The sequence below is a fragment of the Rhinatrema bivittatum genome, chromosome 2 (assembly GCF_901001135.1).
Source record: "Rhinatrema bivittatum chromosome 2, aRhiBiv1.1, whole genome shotgun sequence".
NCBI lineage: Eukaryota > Metazoa > Chordata > Amphibia > Gymnophiona > Rhinatrematidae > Rhinatrema > Rhinatrema bivittatum.
The window spans coordinates 124,149,414-124,175,175 of NC_042616.1; the positions used below are offsets into that span (position 1 = coordinate 124,149,414).

Sequence of the window (25,762 nt, forward strand, 5' to 3'; positions counted from 1 at the left end):
TAGCAAATTTATAATCTAAGCTGTACCTGAGGTAGTGGAGGGTGAAGTAACTTATCAAAGGTCACATGGCGCATTTGTGAGAAGCAGGATTTAAACCCTGGTTTCCCTATTTCTCAACTGGCTACTCTGACCCGTTTGCCTATTGGATTCATAATGGTAATAGGGATGGTACTGTGGACTTGGTTTCATTTGAGAATATTGAAACATCTGGTACTAAAGTAATGGAAGCCACTGAAAGAGGACCAGACTGTTTTAATCAGCCAAGAAGTAGATCAGTCTCTAACTGGGTAGACTTTGATTGAGGGATCAGAGAAAGAAAGATCCTGACTGCAAAACAATTTGATATTTATATCAGTGGGTTTGAGCTTGTGTTAATATGTTGATGCTTTTATTTCAAAGACCTTTGAAAGCTCATGGGGCATTGTTATCAGAGTGGGTTCCCTCAGGGGATCTGATGCCCTCTGTCAATTTCGAGATGCGAGTTATTTGCTCCTGGACTGAGGACCTCCGGAAGAAACCCTTCCAGGAACTCCTGTGCATTCTGTCCCTCCACCTTCTCGGGAATCCTATCAACTTGCACATTTAAATGACAAGAGCGATCCTAAAGATAACAACCTTGTTCTTGAGAAATTTTATTTGCTTTTTAAATCCAGCTGCAAAGGATTCTGCTCTCCACCGCTGATACCTGATTATCTAACTCCTCCACTCTAGGGCACTTGGTGTCCATTGAGGCCTTGATTTCATGAATCCCATATCCTTGGCTACTTCTGTCCTCAGCCCTCTAATTTCCTTTAGAATTCTTTGTCATGTTTGGGAGCTGCTACCAACTATCTCCCCCCCCCCCCCCCCCACCCCCTGCAATTAATGTTCTCCTTTATGCCGGCGAGTGCAGTGTGTGCGCGCCTGAGGGACATCATCTCGGTTTTTACCGTGTCTTGACCAGTGTTATCGGGCAGTCATGGCTGCACCTGAGAGAGAGCAGGGATATCCAGCCACCCCCTTTTTAGTTGTTATCCAAGCCAATCTGATCGAGGGCAAAATAAATCTTGGGATTAGCTCCAGAGTGAGGGAAGCTTCACAAATGTCTGCTGCCATGCATACTCAACAGTGGGCCCCCCCACAAAATTAAACATAATCACAGAACTCTTAGTATGCTATATCTACATTATTACTGAGTGAGAAGCATCAGCAGAAGCGATCATGGGATCCCTTCCTAAGATAGGTTTTTGGCCTGCTGAGTCAGGAGATGGTCCCATCTAGCAAAAGGCATATGGAAAGAAAATTAATAGGAAAGAAAAACTGTCCTTAAAACAGTGCTTTAATAGTGTTTATTGTATGTTCCATAGTAGGACAGTGCTGGGGAGAACCTTTTTGAGTTGAATTGTAAAATATAGAATTATCAGGTTGGCTGGTGCTAATATCCAAGAAACTTTGTTCGTTGTCTTTAGGGGTTATGCTTTTTGAATGCGAGCAGAATTGGCCATGAATGCCACTTCATGCTTTTCTGTAATAGGTTTCACATCTCATCTGTAGTGTGTGCCCCATGTGTCACTCACATTCAGATACAAAACCATAGATACTAAAGAGAAACAAAAAAAAAAAAAAAAAACTAAGCCAAAACCCCAGACTGGGTGAAATGGATCATTTTAACTGTGAAAAACAGGATTCTACTGTAATGATTTTGCACCCTAGTAGTTGGCAGTAACTATGTGTAGAAAGTTACTAAGCAGGTTTATTGCTTTGCTATTCACTTTCAGGGCTGTAGAGCAACATGTTTATACTATATACTTAAAGGTAGTGTTTGTTAATTATTTTTTCTATACTTTTGTATTGTAAATTCCTATGTTTTTCAATCCTTTGTTTCCTTACTATTTGAAATCATTCAGTGTTAACTATTTCTTTTCTCTTCAGCAAGAGAATCCAATTTACAAGAGCCCTATAAATAATTTCAAGAATCCAAACTATGGACGTAAAGCAGCTCTCTAAATCTCAGTTTGTATTTTCTTTTCTTTGATTTTTCTGCCTCTTCTTTGCATGCTTTCTTGGATCACTCTGCTAACTCTCCTCAAACCACTAACCTTTGTGTGCTTCAGGAACATAAATGCTGTTGGAATCGTGTAGCTTTTTTATCCATTACTTTGCTGTTTGAGGTGGCTAGCATTTTCTAAGGGATGTGAATTTATCACATTTTGTAATGGTTTATTGATAAAGAACAGCTAAACATACATATTGATAGTTTTGGATGCTGCTTAACAGCAGCTGTTATATTATTTGTTCAGAAAGAGTTAGAAGCAACATACCCTAGACCCCATGGGTGTACAACCTTTCAAAAAAAAAAAAAAAATAGAAAAACATGAAATGGCTTTTCTTCTCTGTCCAAAATAATTTGAGCCACAACCTTGTGGTAAATCAAATTCTGAACCCCAGCAGTCAGTCAATCACCCTCTATCCCCTCCCCCCTTGCCCGTTCTGGTTGGTCACTCTTTATCACCCCCTCACCTCCAGTGGTTGGTCAGTCACTCACTTTCCCTAATCTGCCTCACCCTCTGCGATCAGACATTCACTCACTTTTTTTCTCTGTCAGACAGGGCTGAATTAGCCATAATACATGAGTGATGTCATCTCTAGCTCAGTAAAGCTTTACCATTAAGCATGCGTGGGAGCCTACCTCATAAGCTCCTCAATCTTTTTTTTGATCAGAACTTTTGCATGGAAATATGCCTAGTAATTCTTATCTTTTACTTCTATCTGCTCTTAGCAGTCTGCATTTTTTTGTTCCTTGCATCTTGGCAGCCTCTTTTTTAATTGACAAAAATAAAATCACCACATTTCTTATAATTACCATTACAATGGAATTATTTTCAAGGAAAGGAGTTAACATAATTCTAATATTATCTTAGAACATTATTTAACATCATGTATCAAAACACTCCTCCCAGTTACTAAACAATATTGGGGAACTGCTAATGAGCATACATTCTAAGGAAAAATAGTACCATTACATAATACAGAAGTTAAATCAGGTGTTTATACATTATACCAAACAGTTGTTTACTGGATAATACTTCTATCCTCATCTCCCCGGGCTTTCTGTTCTTCTAAGAATTTTTCCATATCATCAGGATCATAGTATATATATTTTTTCTCCTTTACCCACATTACACATTTACAGGGAAATCTTATTACTGTTCGTATTCCAAAAGTTTTAGCAATAGTTGCTAAAGTAATAAATTTTTTTCGCCTGGCTTGGGTTTCCCTTGCTATGTCTGGGTAGATCCAGAGCCTCTGGCCCAAGTAGAGAGAGGTCCTATTTAACATATAAAGCTTGAGAATTTTATCTCTGTCCTCTGACCGAGAAAATTTTACCACAAGGGTACCTCTTTTCTCTACTTGGGCACTAAGAGATGTCTCGATCAATTCTGTGACATTTAAAGTATTCTCAGGCCGATCTTGATTTATATTTCCATTTTGATTACTCTGACCTATGAAATAAGCTTTAACAATTAAAGGTAAATCTTCAATTGATAAAGAAAGAACACTTGAAAAGTAGTTTTTTAGTTGTTCTACTGTTGAAATTAATTTACACTTAGGAAAATTAATTATCCTAAGGTTTGAATATCGTACTACATTTTCCAAGGATTCTATTTTCTTAGTTATTATATTTTCACCTTTAATAATGCTAGCCTGTACCTTTTTTACAAAGTTTAGTTCTTCTTCAACTTTTACTAGTGTAACACTATTACTTGTAACCAAAGGGTTTATATTTAATATCACATTCTGCATCTCTTTAATATTCACACTCAAATTGGTAATATTAGTCTGTAAGGCAGTTATTGCCTGCCATAACATTTCTAGGGAAACCTGTTTAGGAGGTGACAATGCAAAAGTAGGAGTTGAGGATATAACCCTTTGCATAGAATTTTCTTGTCTGTCAGAATTCCCGGTGTCTGGGGAGGGAATAAATTTTCCAGCAATCATTGATCTTCCGTCGGGTCTCTTTACTTTCCCCCCGACATTATATTCTCCCTCTGGCGTTGAACCAGCTGCTCCTTCAAGCACATTTGCAAGAACTGGCTTTTTACCTTGTTCCTCCTCAATAGGACTTTCTAGTAACAACGCCTTCCGTATGTCTAGAAAGCCAGGTTCAATGGTATAGCCAGCAATCAGAGGGGGATTCGGTACTGTTGGAGCCCCGGGACTAAGAGTCACTTCGCCTGATAGAGGGGATATTTGCTCCTTATCCTCCTCTATAATAGGCCTCTCCGGGGTTAAGACTCCTGATGGTGAATAAAACCCAGTTATCTTTGCTTGTGTGGGATTAGGTCTGGCAGGTGTTGAGGTCTCCTGCCTGACCTTCCCCTTACGTTTAGTATGAGGCATTATGACGATAAGAATTATCAAAGAGTCTGGTTATTACGCACGCTTCTGTGGTCAGTTTCTTAATTCAGAATGCCGATTTGGAGCCGGTTTCCACCGTTCTGGAGTAGGTTTCCTGGCGCCTTCTTCGCCTTCGCCGGCCTAAGCCGGACCAAGCCGCGCGCCCCTTACGGAGCGCGCGGCTTAGGCAGCATGCGCCGACGGCGGTGGTGCGCCGTCTGCCGCTTGATTTTATAGCGGCAGACGCGAACTGCTCACGTGACCGAGGGACCTCCTTCCGGGTCAGGGCAGCCGATTCCCGCTGCTGTTCCAGGGATGAATAAAGTTGTTAATGAGTCTCCCGGTAAGGGCAATGGCGAACCACTCCTCTCCGTTCAGCAGCTCCCAAACTCCAGCGTCTGCCGCTTGATTTTATAGCGGCAGACGCGAACTGCTCACGTGACCGAGGGACCTCCTTCCGGGTCAGGGCAGCCGATTCCCGCTGCTGTTCCAAGGATGAATAAAGTTGTTAATGAGTCTCCCGGTAAGGGCAATGGCGAACCACTCCTCTCCGTTCAGCAGCTCCCAAACTCCAGCGTCTGCCGCTTGATTTTATAGCGGCAGACGCGAACTGCTCACGTGACCGAAGGACCTCCTTCCGGGTCAGGGCAGCCGATTCCCGCTGCTGTTCCAGGGATGAATAAAGTTGTTAATGAGTCTCCCGGTAAGGGCAATGGCGAACCACTCCTCTCCGTTCAGCAGCTCCCCGGCAGCCTCTTAATAGTTCTTTAAAAAAACAACAACAAAAAAGCTATTGGAATGTTCAGTTCCAAGAAGGCCACATCCAGTGTGTTCAAGCACGGTCTGTGGTTGCAAAATTTCCCATTACCGATGGCCATGACAAACTTTACAAATGCCTTTACAAATAACTCTGGTTGCTGTGACCATGATCAGATAATATGAAGATCTCAACAGAACTGGGCATGGAAGAGATGGAGTGCTGTAGGTCTGAAAAGGGATGGGGCTGTTCTTCTCAGAGCAGGGCCGCCTCGGGCTCCCTCTGTGCTTAGTCGAGTGAAAGCTCTTAAAGCAGGGCTCCTCCACCTACGGGTTGGATTTCAAATCTGCTGTAGCTCTGGGCTTGTCAACACACTGGTTCCTGGCATTATTGGTGCAGAAGTTCTTGTTGCCTTTGATATCATCAATGTCAGCGCTGACTGACTCCAGTAGGTCCTGAAGTGGATTCTCTGCAGGTGCCTATCCCTTTTGGAACCTTTGTCACCTTGTCGACTTCTTCCTGGATCCCAGATCCTCCAGGGCTTCATCAGTGTTGTCCTGCTTCCACTCCACAGGAACTGCCATCAGAAATTTCATCAGTGGGAGCTTAGCCCACTTCCATTGGGCAAGCTATCCTCTATGAAGGAGTCTAGCCATCATTCAGAAGATGACGTGAAAGGCATAGCTGATTGTGACCTTCCCTGGGACTTTTCTCTTCTGAGGTGAAACAAGTCTCTAACTTGATTACCATCTTCATTGGGATCATGGGTTGGCATCTCACCACCGTTCGGTTCTTTCAGACCCTTGATCTGTTGGATCATGTGAGTCCACATCCGGACTTCCCATACACAAAAGTCTATAGTTTGCTATGGATTCTGGAAACCCTTTTGGAATCAGCAGCAATTCCAGTTCATTGGATTCTTTGGGTCCAGCAAACAATGTGGAACAATCTGGCTTCCTGCCAAGTCCCCTCCCCCCCTCAAATGTGGTAGCCTGGAAGATGGATCTTAAGTAGAAAGTACATGTTCCTAGCCTTAGCTTAATCCACTTGCCCCACCAGTCTGTAGTGGTGACATCAGTTTTGAAGCGGGCTAAGACTTGGGTATTTTCTAACACACCCCCAAGAAAGGACCCTGAGTTGCTGGACAAGTTTGGGAAGAAAGTCTTCTAGAGCTCAATGTTAAGTCAGCCCACCGATTCTATAGGATTCAATACCTTCATGACTTCGATAAGCTAAACCCCCTCGTGGAGTCCCCAATTAGAGCAAATGGGGTATTGCCAGCCTCTCCTTGATGCAGAAGAGAGCAAGCAAGATCTTCAATGGTCATTGGTGTACACCAGATGGCCTGGTTAAGAGCAAGCAATCTGTGGGAAGACATCCATAATGTGTTAGCTGGCATCCCATGTTACGGGGACAGAGTTGAAGAAACCATTGCCCAGATTAAGGGGCCACAATTGTCATTCAGTCCCTGTTGGCAGGAATAGACCGGCCTCCTGCCTCCAGGCATCCTTACTTTGCTTTTAAGCAGTCTTTTTTGAGACACCCTTTTCATCAGTTTTGGCGATATTGAGCTACACCTGTGCTGCCACAATAGCATCTTCTGGTTTAGGGATGCCTGTGTGAGAGACATCAACCTAAGATACCACAACATTCTCAGTCAAAACAAAGGCTAGTTTTTGATGAGCCCCAAACTCAGGCCTCTGTGTCTCTAGTAGGGGGACGTATCCAGCTGTTCCTTGAGTGGAGAAAGATCAAGGACCACTGTGTCCTAAATATTGTGGAGCCTGCTTACTAATTGTGCTCTTCCTATCCTCCAGTGCTCCAACATTTGGTCTTCAAGCTGGATCCATCTCACTCAACCCAATTTTGTCTTAAGGTGGCGTTGCATCTCAGCCAGAGGCGACAGAACATGTCCTTCCCAAGGAGCGTGGCCAGGGATGCTATTCCCACTATTTTCTTATCCCAAGAAGTCAGAGGTCTTGAGACCCATTCAGGATTTACAAAAGCCGAAAAAGGGGTTGTTGCATGAGAATTTCAAGATAAATTCCCTCTACACTTTCCTATCCTTCATTTAAGCGGGGGACTGGATCTGAAGGATGAATATGCTCACGTGCCCATCAAATGCGTTTTTCTCGAAATACTTCAAATTCTTGGTGGAGAAAATGCATTAGCGATACAAGGTTCTGGCCTTTCAGCAGTCCTGGGAGTCTTCAGATAATGTTTGGTCATAGTGGTAGTGTATCTTTGTCACCAGGGGATGTGTGTGTTCCTTTACATGGATGACTGGCTGATGAAAGACTTCTCAAGCCAGGGGTGCTGGACTTGAGGACGAGTCAACTCCTCTGGTCCCTAGGCTTCATAATTAATTTCACCAAAATGAACCTTGTGTCCACCTAGAAAATAAATTCATTGGGGCTTTACTCACTAGAGGATAAAAAGTTCCTCCTCTCAGAAACAGCAATCTGCCTTCAAGCACTGTTCCAGAACTTGCTGCAGCAAGATCAAGAACTGGCCTGGTCACTGGACATTTGGTGGCAGCGGTGCATGTACCATGACTAATCTAAATATGCATCTGACTACATGGACTCTGTCCTCGAAAGCTCATGCTTTAAATAAATTGGTTAGTCTGTAAGGTGCCACTCTGTCCTGTTATTTTTGCTACACCAGATTAACATGGCTATCTCTCTGAAGATTTTTCTGAACATGAGTTCTTCAGTGGAGTATCTGTTCTCAATGGAATCAGCTGAGCCGTCCCGTCACGCCACAATGGTAAACCTGAAAACAAAAGCATCTTTTCATTGGTGGCTGGATCCATTTACCATGTAAAGAGGCTCTCCTCTTCAAGACTTACCTCATGTGATACTAGCCACTAATGTATCTACTAGAACAGCGGTTCTCAACCGGTGCGTCGCGACACACTAGTGTGTCGCCAAGCACCGGCAGGTGTGTCGCGTGGCTCCTGGTCCCTCCCGCTGCTCGTTCTTCCCTGCTGCCGTTGCCGCCGGGCTATCAGCACGTTCAAGCCCAGCGGGAACGGCAGCGGTGCAAAAAAAAAAAAAAAGCTGTGGCATCCGCGGCTGGCCTTTTCTTCTTCCCGCGCCTGCATTCCCCCCCCCCCCCGGACCCGGAACAGGAAGTGGTGCGCGGGAAGAAGAAAGGCCGTGCCGCAAGAGAACCCACGCCTCGCGCGCCATCACGGCACACATGGGGAAGCGCTGCTGCGGCCGTATGGCCAACCGGTCTTCCTGTTCGGGGGGGGAGGAGCGGAAGCGTCGCGCACAGCTTCCGCTTTCTCCCCCAAAGCAGGAAGATCAGCTGCCTCTCCTGCTGCCACCCGTTCTCCTGCTATCTTCGGGCGTCGGGCCGATCTTCCTGCGGGGGGGGGGGGGAGGGAGGAAGCGGACGTTGTGCGCTGCGCTTCCGCTACCCCCCCCCCCCCCCACAGGAAGTTCGGACGCCCGAAGATAGCAGGAGGCCGGTGGCAGCAGGAGAGGCAGCTGATCTTCCTGCTCTGGGGGAGAAAGCGGAAGGGAAAGGAGAGAGCAGCATGAGCCTGCCGCGATCGATGGAATTCTTCCTTCTTGGCCTGCGGGGGCTGGAGGAGCAGCTACCGTTTGTGCTGGGGGGGGGGGGGGGGGAAGAGGAAGTGATTGACAGAAAGAGAGAGAAGCAGCCAGCCAGCCTGTGTGTAAGTGAGAGAATGTGTGTGATTGAGAGCCTGTGTGTAAGTGAGAGAATGTATTTGATCGAGAGTATGTGTGTGATTGAGAGAAACTGGTCAGAGAGCTGATGTATGTGTATATGTGAGAGACAATGAAAGTGACTGCTCAAGGAGATGACTGATGTGTATGTGAGAGTGTGAGACAGTCAGGGATGTGTGTGTGTGAGAGAGAGAGAGAGAGAAAAAGCATGGAAGTGAGAAATCTGGGTATGTGAGAAAGCATGGGAGTAAGAAGCCTGGTGTTGTGGGGGTGTATGTGAAAGAAAGCATGGGAGTGAGAAGCCTGTGTGTGTGCATGTATATGAGAGAGACTGGTTGGTAAGGTGACGGTGTGACTGGTATGTATGTGAATGTGAGAGAGAGAATGTGATTCAGGGAATGAGAAGCCTGTGCACGTGGAGAGCGAGCATGGAAATGAGAGAGAGACTGGGTGTGTGTGTGTGTAACAGAGAAAGTGATTATGGGAATGAGAAGCCTGTGCATGTGAAGAGAGTGAGCATGGGAGTGAAAACCTGGGTGTGTGTGAGACACAGCATGGGAGGGAGAAGCCTGTGTATGTAAGACAGAACATGGAAGTGGGAAGCCTGTGTGTGTGTGTATGCATGAGAGAGATCAGGTGACGGGTGTGTGTGAGAGAGAGAGAGAGAAAGTGATTATGGGAATGAGAAGCCTGTGCAGGTGAAGAGTGGGCATGGGAGTGAGAAACTGTGTGTGTGAGACAGCATGGGAGTGAGAAGCCTGTATATCTGAAAGAGAACATGAGAGTGGGAAGCCTATGTGTATGTGTATATGCATGAGAGAGATCAGGTGACTGGTGTGTGTTTGTGTGTATGTGAGAGAGAGAAAGAAAGTGATTATGGGAATAAGAAGCCTGTACATGTGAAGAGTGAGCAAGGGAGTGAGAAAGCTGGGAGTGTGTGAGATACAGCATGGGAGTGAGAAGCCTGTATATCTGAAAGAGAACATGGGAGTGGGAAGCCTGTGTGTGTATGCATGAGAGAGATCAGATGACTGGTGTGTGTGTATGTGGGAGAGAAAGAAAGTGATTATGGGAATGAGAAGCCTGTGCATGTGGAGAGAACAAGCATGGGAGTGAGAGACTGGTGAGTGTATGTGAGAAAGAGAAAGTGATTATGAGAGTGAGAAGCCCATATATGTAAGTGGAACACGGGAGTGGGAAGCCTGTGTGTGTGTGTATGGCATGAGAGAAACTGTTCAGGAAGGTGACTGGTGTGTTTGTCAAAGATTGGGAGATGATTGGTGTGTGAGAGACAGAAACTGGTCATGGGGGCATGACTGGTATGGGGTGTGTGTGTGTGAGAGACATGGGCCCTAAGGAAGAGGACCATGAGTATAGAGCTTAGCCACTACTGCTGCTTCTGGTGTGTGCTACAGCCTGCATGGAAGAGGAATAGGAAAGCTGCTGGAGGGGGTAAGTAAAGGTGGCTTTTTAAGTTTATTTTTCTTGATTGACTGCTATTTTAATTATTTAATATTATGTGATGTGTCTGCTTTTTTTGAAATATTTTATTGGTGTTTGGAGAATTTTTAATAGTTTTTATGAGTTTTTAATTGTTGGATGTTATTCTGTTCATAGTTGTTGTGAAACATTTATTCTGCTTATTAGTATAGTTTTACAATTATTTCTGTGTGGGGATCTATAGCTGCTTGCTAGTTCTGTTTTCCTAATAAGAGGTGTATTGGTTTTTAGGGCCTGATTTAATATTTGTAGTGTTGCCTTTTCATAGATAGGGTTGCTCCTGTTTGAGTGTATTCCATAATACAGGTGTAACTGTGTGTGGATTAGTTTATGTGCATTACTACAGATCCTGGGAGTATGTTAGGTCGGTTCTGTGTCTGTTACAGAGATATTTTACTAGCATGTAAGTGTTTTATCAGTCTTATTTGTTGCGTTTTCTCAAGAGGACATGCATTGGTGGTAAACTGCTGTCTTTTCATAAGTAGGGCTATTGAGCCTGAAAGTAGAAGGAGTTTGAGTTGCTGTTACTGAGATGACACCAGAACCAGAATATCTTTTTTGTAGAGTGAGTTGAACGGGGAATGTCATAATTCTGCTTTACATCCATTATTGTGGATCAGGGGGGTTCCCGTGGATGCAAACTGTACATTTACATCTAGCCCTGTGACGATCATGGGTCAGTGTGTCACGCATGTGAGAACCCTCTGTCAGGTGTGTCCCGACAGAAAAAAGGTTGAGAACCACTGTACTAGAAGGTACGTACAGATTCCTCCTGATCTTAGGGACCATGGTCTGCAATGGAATATCAGTTTCAGATCAACATCTTAGAGCTGCAAGCCACCTGACATGCATGGAGTTCACTCATCTACTTCAGGGGAAGGGAATTCTGATCTAAACAGACCAAATTGCAATGTTCTATGTATACAAGCCAGGGAGTGCAAAATCCTTGACCTTCTGCCAAGAGTCTTGAAGAATTTGGAAATGGGCACAAGATCACTGGGCCTTCCTTCAGGCAACCTAACTTCCTGGAGTCTCCGACTTGGTGGATTGACTCCACATAGTATATCAACGACACGCGTACATGGTCTTTAGAATCAAGGAATGGTAAATGGGGGTGTTCGGTCTTTAGGGTCAACTGTCAATTGACTCGTTTACATTGTAAAGCAGCAGGAAATTCAAAAGCTTTTGCTCCATTCTCTGAAGCAGATTCAGATCCACTCTGGATACCTTCCTGCTGCATTGGGATGCAGATTTGCTGTATGCTTTTCTGCCACACCTGCTAGTGGTGAGGACAGTTTAGAAACTGCTCAAGGATTGGGCATGACACATGCTTGTTGCCTCAGCATGGCTCATATCAAGTTGTCAGTCCATCCTATGATCCCTCTAGGAACCAATCCAATGTTACTAATAAAAGAGCAGTGTCTTCTGTCAACCGAACCTAGCCTCCCTCAACTTGACAACATGAATGTTGAATTCTCATTAGTGACTTTTCTGTCACTATCCAAGAAGGCTGATTTACCTTGGCTAGGAAGCTGTCCCACAAGGACACATGGATTTAAATGGAAGTGTTTCTTATACTGGTGCCAGGCTGGATCTCTGGATCTTTTCACCCCTGAGGACCTGATTCAGTACTTGTTTTCCCTTTCCTCTTTAGTTCTCAGTAGATTTAAGTGCACCTTAGTGCCATCATGGCTTAGCACCTTTAAATGGAAGGAAAACAGATCTCCCTTCATTTATTATTAAAATTCATGAAGGGCTTGTGGCATTCAAAACTTCCTGTGATAAGGGATCGCATTATCATCCTAGCTCAACTAATGAAACCTCTCTACAAGTTGGTGCAGTTGGTTTTTTTGAAGTGGTGTTTAGTCACCTTTCTGTGGGCTAGAAGAATTTGCGAACTACAGACTTTGGTGTTTTATACTTTCTGTACCTAGGGTTTTTTCCCTGTAGGGTAGTGCTCTGCACACATCCTAAGCTTTTACCTAAAGTGTTTTGTGTTCCACTTGAATCAAGCCATCGTTTGCAACATTCTTTCCAAAACGACATTGCTAAGGGATCCGCTGGCTTGTAAGTGGGCCTTAGCCTGGTACCTGTGGAGAATTTACCCTCGTACTCTTCATATCCTACGATCCCAAAAGACTGGGCTTGGCTGCTGTCAAAATGTACTTTGTCCAACTGGCTAGGAGACTGTATCATGCATTGTGTTGGATGGTCTTCAGATCAGACTGTCAAGGCTCAAGAAAGAGCCTTGGCTGTTTCAGTTGTTCATCTAAGAGCAGGCTCCGTTGATATCTGCAAAGCTGAAGCTTTGTCATTTCACACCACTATGTCTCATAACTGTCTGGATAGTTTATCAAGAAATGACTAACTTTGGGCAAGCAATCTCTGTTCCATGGAGAAGCTGGGTTGCTTATTGAGTAAATGCACTGCTTTGCAAGTCTTACCTTGGGACTCCAAGCATCATGGCTAATTCAGCCCTGTGTGTCAATGGAGAAGGCAAGTTTGCTTACCATAAATTGCATCCAGCATGGACAGCAGGATGAATTACATATCCTGGCGAATCAACTGTCTAGCTAAAGCTGAGTTCTACAATCAAATGAGGAGCTCACAAGGCAGCGAATGCTCACTAGTAAACCTTTATTGAGCTAGAGAGATGGGGCCATTTGGCACTATTGGATGATGTCATCCATGTGTCATGACTAAGTCACCCTGCTTTCTATGGAGAACCCTGTTTATGGTAAGCAAACTAGTTTTCCTATTCATCCTCATCCCCTGCAGTTGGTCGGTCACTAGCAATTTACCCATCCCCCCTCACTCCCTGTGGTTAATCTGTCTCTCTGTACCCCATCATGTACTAGCTGTCTTTCTCAAACCCCTTTTTCCTAGCAATCCCTCTTCCTGCAATCCCCAGCAGTCTCTTCCCCTCCACCAGTCACTCTCATACTCAAGCTTTCTTCTTCCCTCTGACCCCCCCCCCCCCCCACACACACACACACACACACCTTAGTAGTCTCTCTCTTTCTGTCTCATGGCAGCAGCCCACTTCTAGGCAGTTCACCAGCAGGTCGAAAAGCTTCCTTGCCAGGGTTGGGTCACCAGCAAGCCTTCCACACACAAGTGTATGCTGCTGGTGCTAAGAGAAAAAAAAATCCCAAATAGGATGTGCATCTTTTCACCCATGCAGGTGGTGCTGAAGATTAAAAAAAAAAAAAAGGCAGTATCAATGTCAACTGCCTGTGTGGAAATAGGCAACATCAGCCTACAATTAATGCAGCCTCCTATGACAGGCACAGGTTAAAAAAAAAAAGCCTCCTTATTTATATATTTTAAAAAATTTCTGCATAACGCCAATCCTCTCCTTTCCCTTCAGTACCACCTATGCAGGACAAAAATGAGGTGTGTGCTTGGTTCTGTTTTTTGTGTGTTTTTTTTCCTTTTCAGCAGCATCTGAGGTAGAGCCACATTTCAGTGTTGTGTAGGTTGTCGATCCTTTTCCTAGATAAAATATTGTGAACTCTGATCCTCAACTACTACAAATGACAAGCAGCCAGGATTTACACAATAAATATTGATACATTTGATCCAAGCACTGGCTGTATTTGTTTTGGCTAGCCTGTAAACCAGATCTGTTTGCAGTTTGAGGACCATAGTTCATAACCATTGTCCTAGTCTCTTTTTGCCCCTTAAACAAAAGTCTCTGGAATTTATTTTCCTCTGTTTCCAATGGTTGTCATATTTCATCAAGCCATATTTTTTTAAATTATTTCTACTTGTGTTAATTTAAATTATTTCTACTTGTGTTAATGTCAACTTCTTTTTATCGCCTTCTATTCTTGTATTATATATTCAGTTACCCTTGAATTAAAATATGATTAGGGGATCAGAATTGCATATATGTCTGCCTAAGACTGTTGAACAATAAGTTTCAATATTAATTGGCTTTATGTGGCATATCAACTTGTTACACTGGGATAAAATAAACTTTTTTTGTAGCCATATAAAATAATGCATTCATTTACTAGATGCGTCTAGATGGGAGAGTTTGTATTCAAAGTATATTTTATGCAAACATTGCTTATTGTTTGAAACTAATTTGCAATAACATTTAGTTGTTTTATAATCTTAGTGAATTTGCATCTTGAATGACTTGTTCTCATTTATTTTGAAGTCATATTCTAATTTTGCATGCATTTGTTTGCTAATTTTGATTTATATGAATTTTTGAGCTAAATTTTGAAAGCAAGCAATGTATACTCAGGAATAAAATTTGTCATAGAACTTGACTCATCCCTTAAAATTGCAAGTTAGATGTTACCCATTCTTTTTTCTCTTTGTAAAGCTATAGATGTCATCTAGTTGTCCTTTAACAATTTTCCATTGCATCATTTGTTTTAATTGAAAAGACCAATTTTTAGAGCTTAAACCCTTTTATTTTAAAGCACATACAAGCCACACTACTTGCTAGTAACTATTATGGCACTCCCTCATTACATGGAAACTCTCTTAATGAAATTTACTTTTTGGGTCCTAAATTCAATTTACAGAATTGACATGCTATAAATGAAATTTGTTAACATAAATTAACAAAATGCAAAAAGTAGTAAAAAGTTAAGTGACTGATAAAGTAACTGAAAATAGTGTTGTATTTATATCCTGTGGAAGGTGCTTTTCATGATACAGGAGCATCATAGCAATCTTCCTGGATTTAGATTGCATCTCCAAGTTTATAATGGGAGGGGGAATGGATTTTGATATATAGAAGAAAGAAAATTGTGGAAACATAACTCTTATTTATATATATATATATATATCTCAAAAGATTGCAGTAATTTACTACATTTAAAATACTGCAATGTAATTGATACATTGCTTTGAAGAGATAACCACATTTTCCAGTAAGCTGCTGTTGCTCTGGGGACATTGATTTTACTAAATGGGCAAGACTATGGTAAGGGAGCTTAACCAGCAAGGAATTGGACAGAAGTGTATGTTGCAAAGACAAACACATTTTTAATTAAAATACAAAACCGAGCAGTTGGGAAGAGACATAGCAGAGTTGCTTAGCTATAACAGGTGTTCTCTTAGAACAGCAGGATGTTAGTCCTCACACATTGGTGACGACATCAGATGGAGCCCAGCAAGGAAAACTTGTTAGTTTCTAGAAACGTTGACTGACACACTGAGCATGCCAGTGTCCTCACAGAGTCCCCTCTTCAGTCTTGTAACATAGAATTATGAAAAAATAAAATATACATAACGAAACACAATTTCGTGGGGTGGTGGGTGGGTTTCGTGAGGTCTGACATCCTGGTGCCCTAGAAGAACACCGGTTACAGGTAAGCAACTCTATTTTCTACTAGGACAAGCAGGATGGTAGTCCTCACACATGGGTGAATCCCTAGCTACAGGCTGTCCCCTAAAACAAAGGGACCAACAAGCACCTAACCAAGTGCCAATGGGCACACAACAGTGGTGCTGTAGGTAAATTAGGGAGACAGCCTGAACCTGAACAAAGGACCAAAGGTTGGAAGAGTTGGGTTCAACAGCTGAAAGAGATTCAGGAGAACAGCCTGGCCGAAGCTGCTGCGTCTGCCATTCCTGTCCAGACAGTAGTGAGGGGCAAAAGTGTGGAGAGAACTCCATGTCACAGCCTTGCAGATGTTGTCCATAGGGACCGCGCTCAAGTTGGCCACCGAAGTCGCCATGGTTCTGACAGATGAACCTTGACATGGCCCCTAAGTTGCAGTCCTGCCTGAGAATAGCAGAAGGAGATGCAGTCCGCCAGCCAGTTGGGCAGGGTCTGCTTAGCAACTGCAACTCCTAATCCTTTCCTGTCAAGAGATGAAGAGTTGCGTAGACTGCCTATGTGCTGCCGTATGCTCCAAGTACAAGGCTAATGCTCCCTTGTAATCCAGGTTGTGCAGAGCCTGTTCGCCCTGTGCGAATGAGGCTTGGGGGGAAAAAAGGGTGGGCAGGGACGATTGACTGGTTAAGATGGAAATCAGTCACCACCTTTGGCAGGAATTTAGGGTGCATGCACAGAACCACCGTGTCATGAATTTTGTGAAAGGTGGATACACCACTAGGGCCTGAAGCTCACTGACTCTGCAGGCTGAAGTGACCGTGACCAAAAGGATGATCTTCCAGGTCAGGTACTTCAGTTCAGTGGCTCGAAAGGAGCTTTCTTGAGCTGAACCAACACCACATTAAGTTCCCAAGACACAGCGGGGAGGTAGAAGGGGGGAGGCTTCAACTGTCGTAGACCATGCATAGAAAACCCACTATCGCCTGCAGTGAGATGGGCGAACCATCCACATCCTAGTGGTAGGCATAGATAACGCTCAGGTGCACGCTAATAAAGTTGGTCTTTAAGCTAGCATCCAAAAGATGCAGGAGGTAGTCGAGCAGCTTCGGAGTGGAACAGAAGAACGGGTCCAAGCCATGGCACTCACACCACACGGAAAACCTCCTCCAGTTCAGGCCATAAGACCTTTCTAGTGGAAGGCTTTCTAGAAGCAACCAGGACCCAAGATACATCATCCAACAAGTCAAGGGGCTGTAGAATTAACCTTTCAACATCTGGGCAGTCAGGGACAAGGCCCTGAGGTTGGGATGGCGCAGCTGCCCTGAACCTGCGTGATGAGGTCTGGAGAAGTCCCCAGTCTGATCGGTTCCTGGAGGGAAAGATCCTGCAAGAGCAGGAACCAGATCTGCCTTGGTCAGTGAGGTGCTATGAGGATCAAGGCGCCCCCCCCCCCCCCGTGTCCTGTCGGAGCTTCAGGAGAGTCTTCATCACCAGAGGATGCAGAGGCATCCAAGGCTGGCTTGCTTGCTGTCCCCCCTGTACAAGGAACAGAACTGGTCCAGCTTCCTGTTGGGGGGGGGGGGGCGGAATGCAAAGAGATCCACGTCCGGGGTGCTCCAGAGATGGAAGATTCGATTTACCTCCTGATTCAGTGACCATTCGTGGGGTCTGAAGGCCCACCTTAACCTGTCTGCCACCACGTTCTCTGTCCCAGTGAGATACATGGCTTGGAGTGCCAATCCCTGGGACAGAGGCCATGACCAAATCTGCACTGCCTCCTAGCACAGGAGGAATGACCTCATACCCCCGTTTGTTGATGTACCACATCACCACCTGGTTATCGGTCTGGATCAGAACCACTTTGTCAGCCGATCTCTGAACACCCAGAGCGTGTATCTGATTGTGCAGAGCTCCAGGAAGATGATGCATCCTTAGTGAGCACAATCTGGACAGGGGGAGACTGAAAAGGAACCCCTTGCTTCAAATTGGGCAGACTCTCCGACCTCGACAAGGAGTCAAGGAGAGGCGGAGTAATGCAGATGCAAACACGGAGGTCCTGTGTGGCCTGCTGCCACTGGGACCGCAAAGTCTACTGAGATCTAAGCATATGCATGCGAGCGAAGGGGGGTAACTTGGACGGTCGTGGCCATGAGACCCAGGAGCCGCAGCATGCAGTGAGCTGATCCCTACTGGCTCTGTTGGACCGCTCCCACAAGAGATGCCAGCACGACTGGGAAAAATCTATCAATCATAAAAGAGCACAAGCTGCAGAACCGCGAGATAGCTCCGTGGAAAAGAATGAAGGGAGGGGACCCCACGTGGATAGTGGCCTGCTGGGCATGCTCAATGTGCCAGTCAGTTAGAAACTTTGACATTAAAGTATTCTCTGCCGGGTTCCATTCAATGATGTTACCCAAGTGTGTGAGGACTACCATCCTGCTTGTCCTAGGAAACCCAGATATATCTGAGTATTTATGGCTTTCTAAAAAGTGGCTGCATGGGAGGATCTGAAAGCTGTCTTCCATTGCCTGGAGGAGAAAGGAAGAGATATGAGAGCTTAATGGGCTTGCCTGGAACTTAGGTAATGGGGTTCAGCTCGGGGGTAAACGCATCCTATATTAATTTGGATTTTTATATTCCACTTTTTAGCACTTCAAAGCAGATTACATTCAGGTACTGAGGTATTTCCCTTTGATAAATTTACCGGGTGTCAGCTAGTATATTTATGTTAAATTGAAAATTTGATTTTCATTGGAAAATACGTTCTCTTGTGGGAATGTTTTCATTAGTTGTGTACAGAAGACTTTGGTAAGCTTTTAGGCCGCAAGAAGAAGTAAAATTTAATTAAAAAAAAAAAAGCCCCTGGAGGAACAGAAGCCTAGTAAAAAAAAATTAATTAATTAATTTAAAAAATGTGGTCAACTCCTCAAGGCACTGCAACATTGTTTGCAGTATTTCAAAATGAGTACGTTAGTTAAATTAGACAACAGCCGATAGCTGCTTACCTGTAACATGTGTTCTTCGAGGACAGCTTGTTAGTCCTCACACATGGGTGACATCATCAGATGGAGCCCCGATGTGGAAGCCTTAATGTCGGTTTCTAGAACTTTGACTAGGCACAATGAGCATGCACTGTACCACGTGTCCACACAGGGTCCCTCTCCAGTCTTGTAATATAGAATTATAAATAAAACAAAAACAGGAGAAACCCAACTCCGTGGGGTGGCAGGCAGATTTCGTGAGGACTAACATCCTGTCCTCAGAACACCTATTTCAGGTAAGCAATTTCACTTTCTCAGAGGGCAAGCAGGATGGTTGTCCTCACACATGGGTGAATCCCTAGCTATAGGCTACTCCCCAACATAAAAGGGGACTCACAGACGCCCATCAGTAGTGGTGTTGTTAAGAGGGTGAGACAGCCTGAATCCAAATGGAGCCTAGATGGGGGGAGAGTTGCATTCTACACCTCAGATTCTGAAGGACAGACTCGCAGAACCTCCTGTCGTATCTGCCATTCTTTTCCAGGCAGTGTGATGTGAATGTGGGGAGAGAACTCCACATCGCAAACTTGCAGATCGCCACGGGAACTGCTTGCAAGTGGGTCACTGATGCTTCCATGGCTCTGAATGAGTCTTCACATAATCCCCCAAGATGCAGACCCTCCTGGGCACAACAGAAGGAGATGCAATCTGCTAGCCAATTGGATAGTCTGTTTGGCAAGGGCAACGCCCAACATATTCCTATCAAAAAAAAAAAAAGTTGGGTGGACTGTCTATGGGCTTCTGTCCACTCCAGGTAGGTTAAGACTCGCTTGCAGTCCAAACTAGGCAGGGCTCTTTCACTTTGTTGCAAATGGAGCCTGGGAAAGTGTGTTGGCAGGACGATGGACTGCTTAAGATGGAAGTCAGTCACCACTTTAGGCAGGAACTTAAGGTGCGTGTGCAAGACCACTCTGCTATGATAAAACTTAGTGTAAGATGGATAAGTCACTAAAGCCTGGAGCTTGTTGACCCTGCACGCTGAGATCACCGCCATTAAAAATATGACCTTTCAGGTCAAGTACTTCAGGTCACAGATACGCAGCAGCTCAAAGAGAGTTTTCATCAGTTGAGTTAACACCACATTGAGGTCCCAAGATGCAGTGGAGGCTTTAGGTGAGACTTCAATTGCAACAGGCCCCTCATGAATCGTACAACTATAGGCTGTACAGAGATGGGCGTATCATCTACACCATGGTGGTATGTGCCAATTGCAGTGAGGGGAACATTAAAGGAGTTGGTTTTTAAGCCAGCTTCCGATAAGTATAGAAGGTAATCGAGCAGTTTTTGTGTGAGGCAGGAGAATGTATCTAGGGCCTTCTGCTCTCACTACATGGAAAACATCTTCCACATCAGTCCATAGGACTTTCTAGTGGAAGGCTTTCTAGAAGACATCAGGACCTGAGACACATCCTCTAAAAGAGCGAACGGTTGCAAAATTAACCTCTCAACATCCAGGCTGTGAGCGACAGGGCCTGGAGGTTGGGATTCTGCAACCTGCCTCGATCTTGCGGTGATGTGATCTGGGGAAGTCCCCAGACTACTTGGTCTCCGGATGGACAATTCCTGTAAGAATGGAAATTGACCTGTGTCAGCCAATAAGTGGCTTTGAGGATCATAGTCCCTTGTCCTGGCGAAGCTTCAATTCTTTGCCACTAAGGGAATCAGAGGATACACATACAAAAGACTCTTGCCCCAATGATGGGCAAGGGCATCTGAGTCTGGCTTGCCATCTGACCTGTATAAGGAGTAGCACTGAGGCAACTTCCTTTTGCAAGGAGACGCAAATAGATCTCTGCCCCAAGAGGCAGAATATCTGATTCGCTACCCCCTAGTCCAGGGACCACTCGTGGTGTCTAAAGGCTCAACTTAGCCTATCTGCTACCACGTTCTCTCTCTCTGGCCAAGTACATGGCCCTGAGCACCTTCCCTTGCAACAGGGCCTAGGACCCAGAGCTGGACTGCTTCCTGTCAGAGGAGGTACTATTCTGTGCCTCCCTGCTTCTTGATGTACCACATAGCTACCTGGTCTATCTCTGAAAGCCCATATTGCATACCTGATTGCCTGAAGCCCCAGAAATTTGATTTGACAAGAGCGTTCCTGAGCTGAGCCCATCTACATGAGCTCCCCAGCCCAGGGTGGATGCATTCGTGGTTAGGACAATTTGGGTAGGGGGACTTTGAAAATATATCCCCTGTTCCAGATTTGAAAGTGCCCACCACCAGGACAATGAGTCCTGCAGAGACGGGGTGACTCGGGTGCAATCCCGGAAGCCCTGAGTGGCCTGGTGCCACTTTGACCTCAGGGTCCATTGGGCTCTGCGCATGTGTAAATATGCCAAGGGACTGACATAAATGGTTGCAGCCATATGGCCCAGCAGCCTCAACATGTACCAGGCTGATACCTGCTGGCTCTGCTAAATTTCTGCCTCAGTGGGTCATCAGGGTGACTGCTTTTGACAAGGCAGGAAGGCTTTGGCCTGAGCTGTCTAGCAGGGCTCCTATGAAGTCCAATTGAAGTGAACTGAGATAGGACTTTGGGTGGCTGAATACAAACCCTAGTGACTCCCAACACCTGGATGGTCCAGCACAGGGACCTAGTGGCCCCTGCCTGAGATGTACTCTTGAATACCCAATTTTCCAAATAGGGGAAAACATGCACTCCCAACCTGTGGAGGTGCGCCACCACCACGGCCAGGCATTTTGTGACTATGTGGGGAGGTCTCTGTGCCATCCGAGGGGCCAACTCCAGCAGGGTCGGCACCGATGAACATGTTGAGCTTCTCCAACAGCAGTAGGATGACTGGCAGCACTGGCTCTGGTTCTGTCAGTGCCACAGGCCCCGTGCTCTGCAATGCCTGATCCGCCGCCAGCTGGACTCTATGCTCCAGCTCCTCTTCAAATGCCAACATCGACTGGAGGAAGAAGGGGTGGCAGATCTTCTTCGGACCTGCAAAGTGGATCGATGACTGGCATCAGGACAGGTGGAGACCATTGTGGACCCCCAGCATTGATAGAGGATGGAATCTCACTGCAGGGTCGCTACAGGGGCATCCTGGTATAAGTTGGTGCATCCCCATGCCCAGCACCGTGCATCTACGGGGACCAGTGCCAATGTTCCTTTGGCTTCCCTCTATGCTCGGCCCAGTCTTTCCCTGGTGCAGAAGCCAGCGACTGAGAACCTTGTGTCCTCAGCCCAGAGATCAACAACGGTTGGTCTCCGGTGCCCCTATCCGCCAACGGAACAGAATGTCCTGCCAATGTCAGTGTTGCAGCTTCAAGTTCCATCGATGCCGATGGCTTGAACTTCCTCGAACCGAAAAGCTGATCCATTCTTGTCTAGTTGAAGCAGTTGTCCCTTTGGGGTCATTCGGGCACACAAGTGACAACCCCAGACATCATGCGATGCCCCCTGGCAGAGGACACGCATCTCATGAGGATCCATAATGGATGGGGGCATCGACCAAAAACCGGATGTGGCCATGGCAGAATGAATAAAAAGATACTAAACGATGGTGGCGGCCGCATCGGGGTATTGCTGCCGCAGGAGGAATCCACCGCAAAAGGAAACTTAACCAGAAACTACAAAAACCCTGTCTAGGACACTACAAGGAGGCACTAAGACACCTAGTGATGGAATGATACCAAAAACCACAATGAAAAGAAGTTTTCTATTAGGCCAGAAACAGCCAAAGTGAGCTCGCTCAGACAGAGGCTTACAGATCCGCGAAAAAGACTGAAGCGGCATCCCAAATGGGTGCGTGGTATAGGGCATGCTGGGCATGCTCAGTGTGCCTTACCATCTGATGTCACCCATGTGTGAGGACTACTATACTGCTTGTCCTCTGAGAATAGAACATTTTAGGAAGCCATATAGTCAGAATTTCATTCAGACTAGTTTGTTGGCTCATTCTGTTCACTATTCTGTTTGCCTATAAGAACTGCTCTTTTTACAGTATTCTGTTAGGTAGTAAAATCTTTCCCAGTCCTTTGCTGTGAACCTTTGGAAGCCTTCAGGATGGATATAGTGTGAGAATTTCCTTGGTGCCAAGCAGTGGCTTTTTCTGGAATTTGCTTTCTGAATACCTTCTGAAGGACTCACTATACATCACCTCATTTGTCTTTCATATTTATTTATTTGTTAACATTTATATTCCACAGCATCCAAACCTGTTGATCTGTGTGGCTTACAAAATTAAATATTCATAATTTTCCACATATCACAAACACATTTTTAAAACAATTTAATATTATACCACATATGCTTTTTTAAAAAAAAATACTTTTTAAATAATTTAAATTGAATCTTTAATCTTTTTCTTTTAAATTTAATACATTTCAAATCCTCCATTTTCCTCAAATTAGTAATTTTATTCTCCGTTTTTTGTCCTCCTCATAGAAAAGGCTCTTATTTGTGTTTCCTGGTAATTATCCTTAAAATTTGGTTCTCTTAAAACATTTTGTTCCATTGAGCATAAAATGCAAATATAAGAATGGACTAACCTTGATACTTAAATCTTCGATATGAACTTCTCTTGCCTTGGTCGCATCAGTTAAACAAAGTAATCATTTTTTCCACCAAGTGAATACTTCAAAAACACTGACTAATTTACATAAAAATGAAAATTGGTTCTTACCTGCTAATTTTCATTCCTGTAATACCACAGATCAGTCCAGAAAAGTGGGTTGTACCCAAGCCACCCTACACTGGACGGGAACCCGAAAGACCTGCATGAAGCACACTCTCCCCAAAGGATGGTTCATCAGAAGCCTTAAAGTCCAATTGGTAATGTTTCGTAAAAGTGTGAATAGACGACCACACCACCGCCCTACAGATCTCTGAGGTGACAGTAACTGACACTCTGCCCAGGAGGTAGCCTGAGCCCTAGTGGAATGAGCTCTGAGACCCAAAGGCATCTGACGCCCTCAGGCTATGTATGCCGCGCAAATGGCTTCCTTAATCCACCAAGATATGGTCACCTTTGATGGTTTGTCCTCCTTCTTTGGGCCACCAAAGAGAACGAACAAATGATCAGAATGTCTGAAGTCAATGGTAACCTCCAGATAATGCAATAAGGCGTTTCGCACATCCAAAAGATGAAGGTCTCTGTTCTGAGAAGACTCCCGGGACCAGTTAGGAAACCCCGGAAGCTCCACAGTTTGACGTGACAGGCTGAAACCACCTTAGGGATAAAGGATGGAACCGTACGTAACGATACCCGATTGTCGTAAATCCAAAGAAAAGGATCCCGACAAGACAGCGCCTGCAACTCTGAGATCCGACGGGCTGAGCAAATGGCCACCAAAAACACAGCTTTCAAAGTCAGATCTTTCAGGGAAACTCCACTAAGAAGCTCGAAAGGAGCGCCACGTAGAACTCGCAGGACTAAATTCAAACTCCAATCCAGACACACCGAACGGATGGGAGGGCACAAATGTTTGACCCCCTTAAGTAAATGAGCAATATCCGGATGCGCTGCCAACGAACAGCCGTGAAAGTTTCCCCGCAAGGCACCTAGAGCTGCAACTTGTACACGAAGGAAATAGAATGCCAATTTCTTAGCGAGGCCCTGTTGCAGAAAGTCAAGCACCCGAGGAACATGCATCGCTAAAGGGTTGCAGGAACACTGACACCACATCTCAAAAAGCTTCCAAACTCTCACTTAGGCCATAGAGATGGCTGGACGTCTCGCCTGTAGGAGGGTGGAAATGACTTGTTCTGAATAACCCCTCAAGCGTAAACGTCGCGCCTCAAAAGCCAAGCCGCGAAAGAGAAGCGATCCTCCCGATCCGAAAATATGGGCTCCTGATGGAGCAGATGCGTTAGATGAGCCAGCTGAAGTGGACCCTCTAGAGCCAAGTGTACCAGATCCGCGAATCACGGATGACGTGGCCACTCTGGCACCACCAGAATCACCCTTCCCGGGTGCTGCTGTATGCGACGGAGAAGCTGACCTATGAGGGGCCAGGGCAGGAAGGCATACAGAAGAATCCCTGTGGGCCAAGGACACACGAGAGCGTCTATGCCCACCGAGCCCTGTTCTCGGCAATGGCTGAAAAAAACTATTTTTGCGTTTGCTTGCATTGCCTTCAGATCCAGCTGAGGAGTTCCCCATCTGGTGCAAATGAGATTCTACGCCTCGAGAGTTCCCATTCCCCTGGGTCTAGTTGCTGACGGCTGAGATAATCAGCTTGCACATTCTCTAATCCCGCGACATGGGATGTGGCAATGCCCTTGAGATGGTGCTCCGCCCAGGTGAACAGAAGATGTGCCTCCAGTGCTACGGCGGGACTTCGAGTCCCGCCTTGCCAGTTGATGTACACCACTGTTGTCACATTGTCTGAGAAGACTCGCACCATTCTGCCCTGGATCCAGGGAAGAAACGCCCGCAGGCCAGACGTACAGCCCTGGTCTAGAGCCGGTTTATGAACCAGGATCTTTCCATCGCCGCCCAGAGCCCTTGGGCAGACCTGTCTGCACATACTGCCCCCCCAACCTGAGAGGCTGGCATCGGTGGAGATTATCAGCTAATTCGGAGTGACCAAATCCACCCCGTTCCAGATTGTCCAGTGACAGCCACCATGACAGACTGGCTCTGGATTCCGGAAGTAGAGGCATTGGTAGATGAAATTGCTCCGACACTGGGATCCATCGAGACAAAAGCGCACGCTGTAAAGGTCTTAAGTGAGTGAATGCTCAAGGAACCAAGTCCAAAGTTGAAGCCATGGAGCCCAGGACCTGAAGATGATGCCACACTGTGAGATTGTTCCTTCGAAGAAGGGAATGTATTTGTTCCTGCAACTTCCCTATTCAGTCCGCCACTAGAAACACTTTGCCCAGCAAGGTATCGAATTGTGCTCCGAGATAAATCAACTTCTGAGTGGGTTCCAAGTGACTCTTCTGCATATTGATTACCCAACCTAGGGATCGCAATGTGAATATCACCATGTGCACTGATCTCTCGCAGTCCTTCCGAGACTTTGCACGAATCAACCAGTTGTCCAGGCATGGGTGGACCAAGATTCCCTCCTGACGAAGTAAAGCCACCACCACCATCACCTTGGTGAATGTGCGAGGAGCTGT

The 25,762-nt window shown here is 45.4% G+C and overlaps 1 protein-coding gene across 3 annotated transcripts in view; it reads left to right on the forward strand.

Moving 5' to 3' along the window:
- The window catches only part of ITGB1 (integrin subunit beta 1), a 229,203-nt gene that overhangs the window by 197,911 nt on the left and 5,530 nt on the right, over positions 1–25,762 (forward strand). For 2 of the 3 annotated variants that reach the window (XM_029588582.1, XM_029588584.1), the window contains one exon: positions 1,912–1,992. The exons of the other annotated variant lie outside the window; for it this stretch is intronic. In XM_029588582.1, coding sequence (XP_029444442.1) covers positions 1,912–1,986 — 75 coding nt within the window. In that variant the 3' untranslated portion in view covers positions 1,987–1,992. The remainder of the gene's footprint in view (positions 1–1,911; positions 1,993–25,762) is intronic. 3 annotated transcript variants of the gene reach the window in all.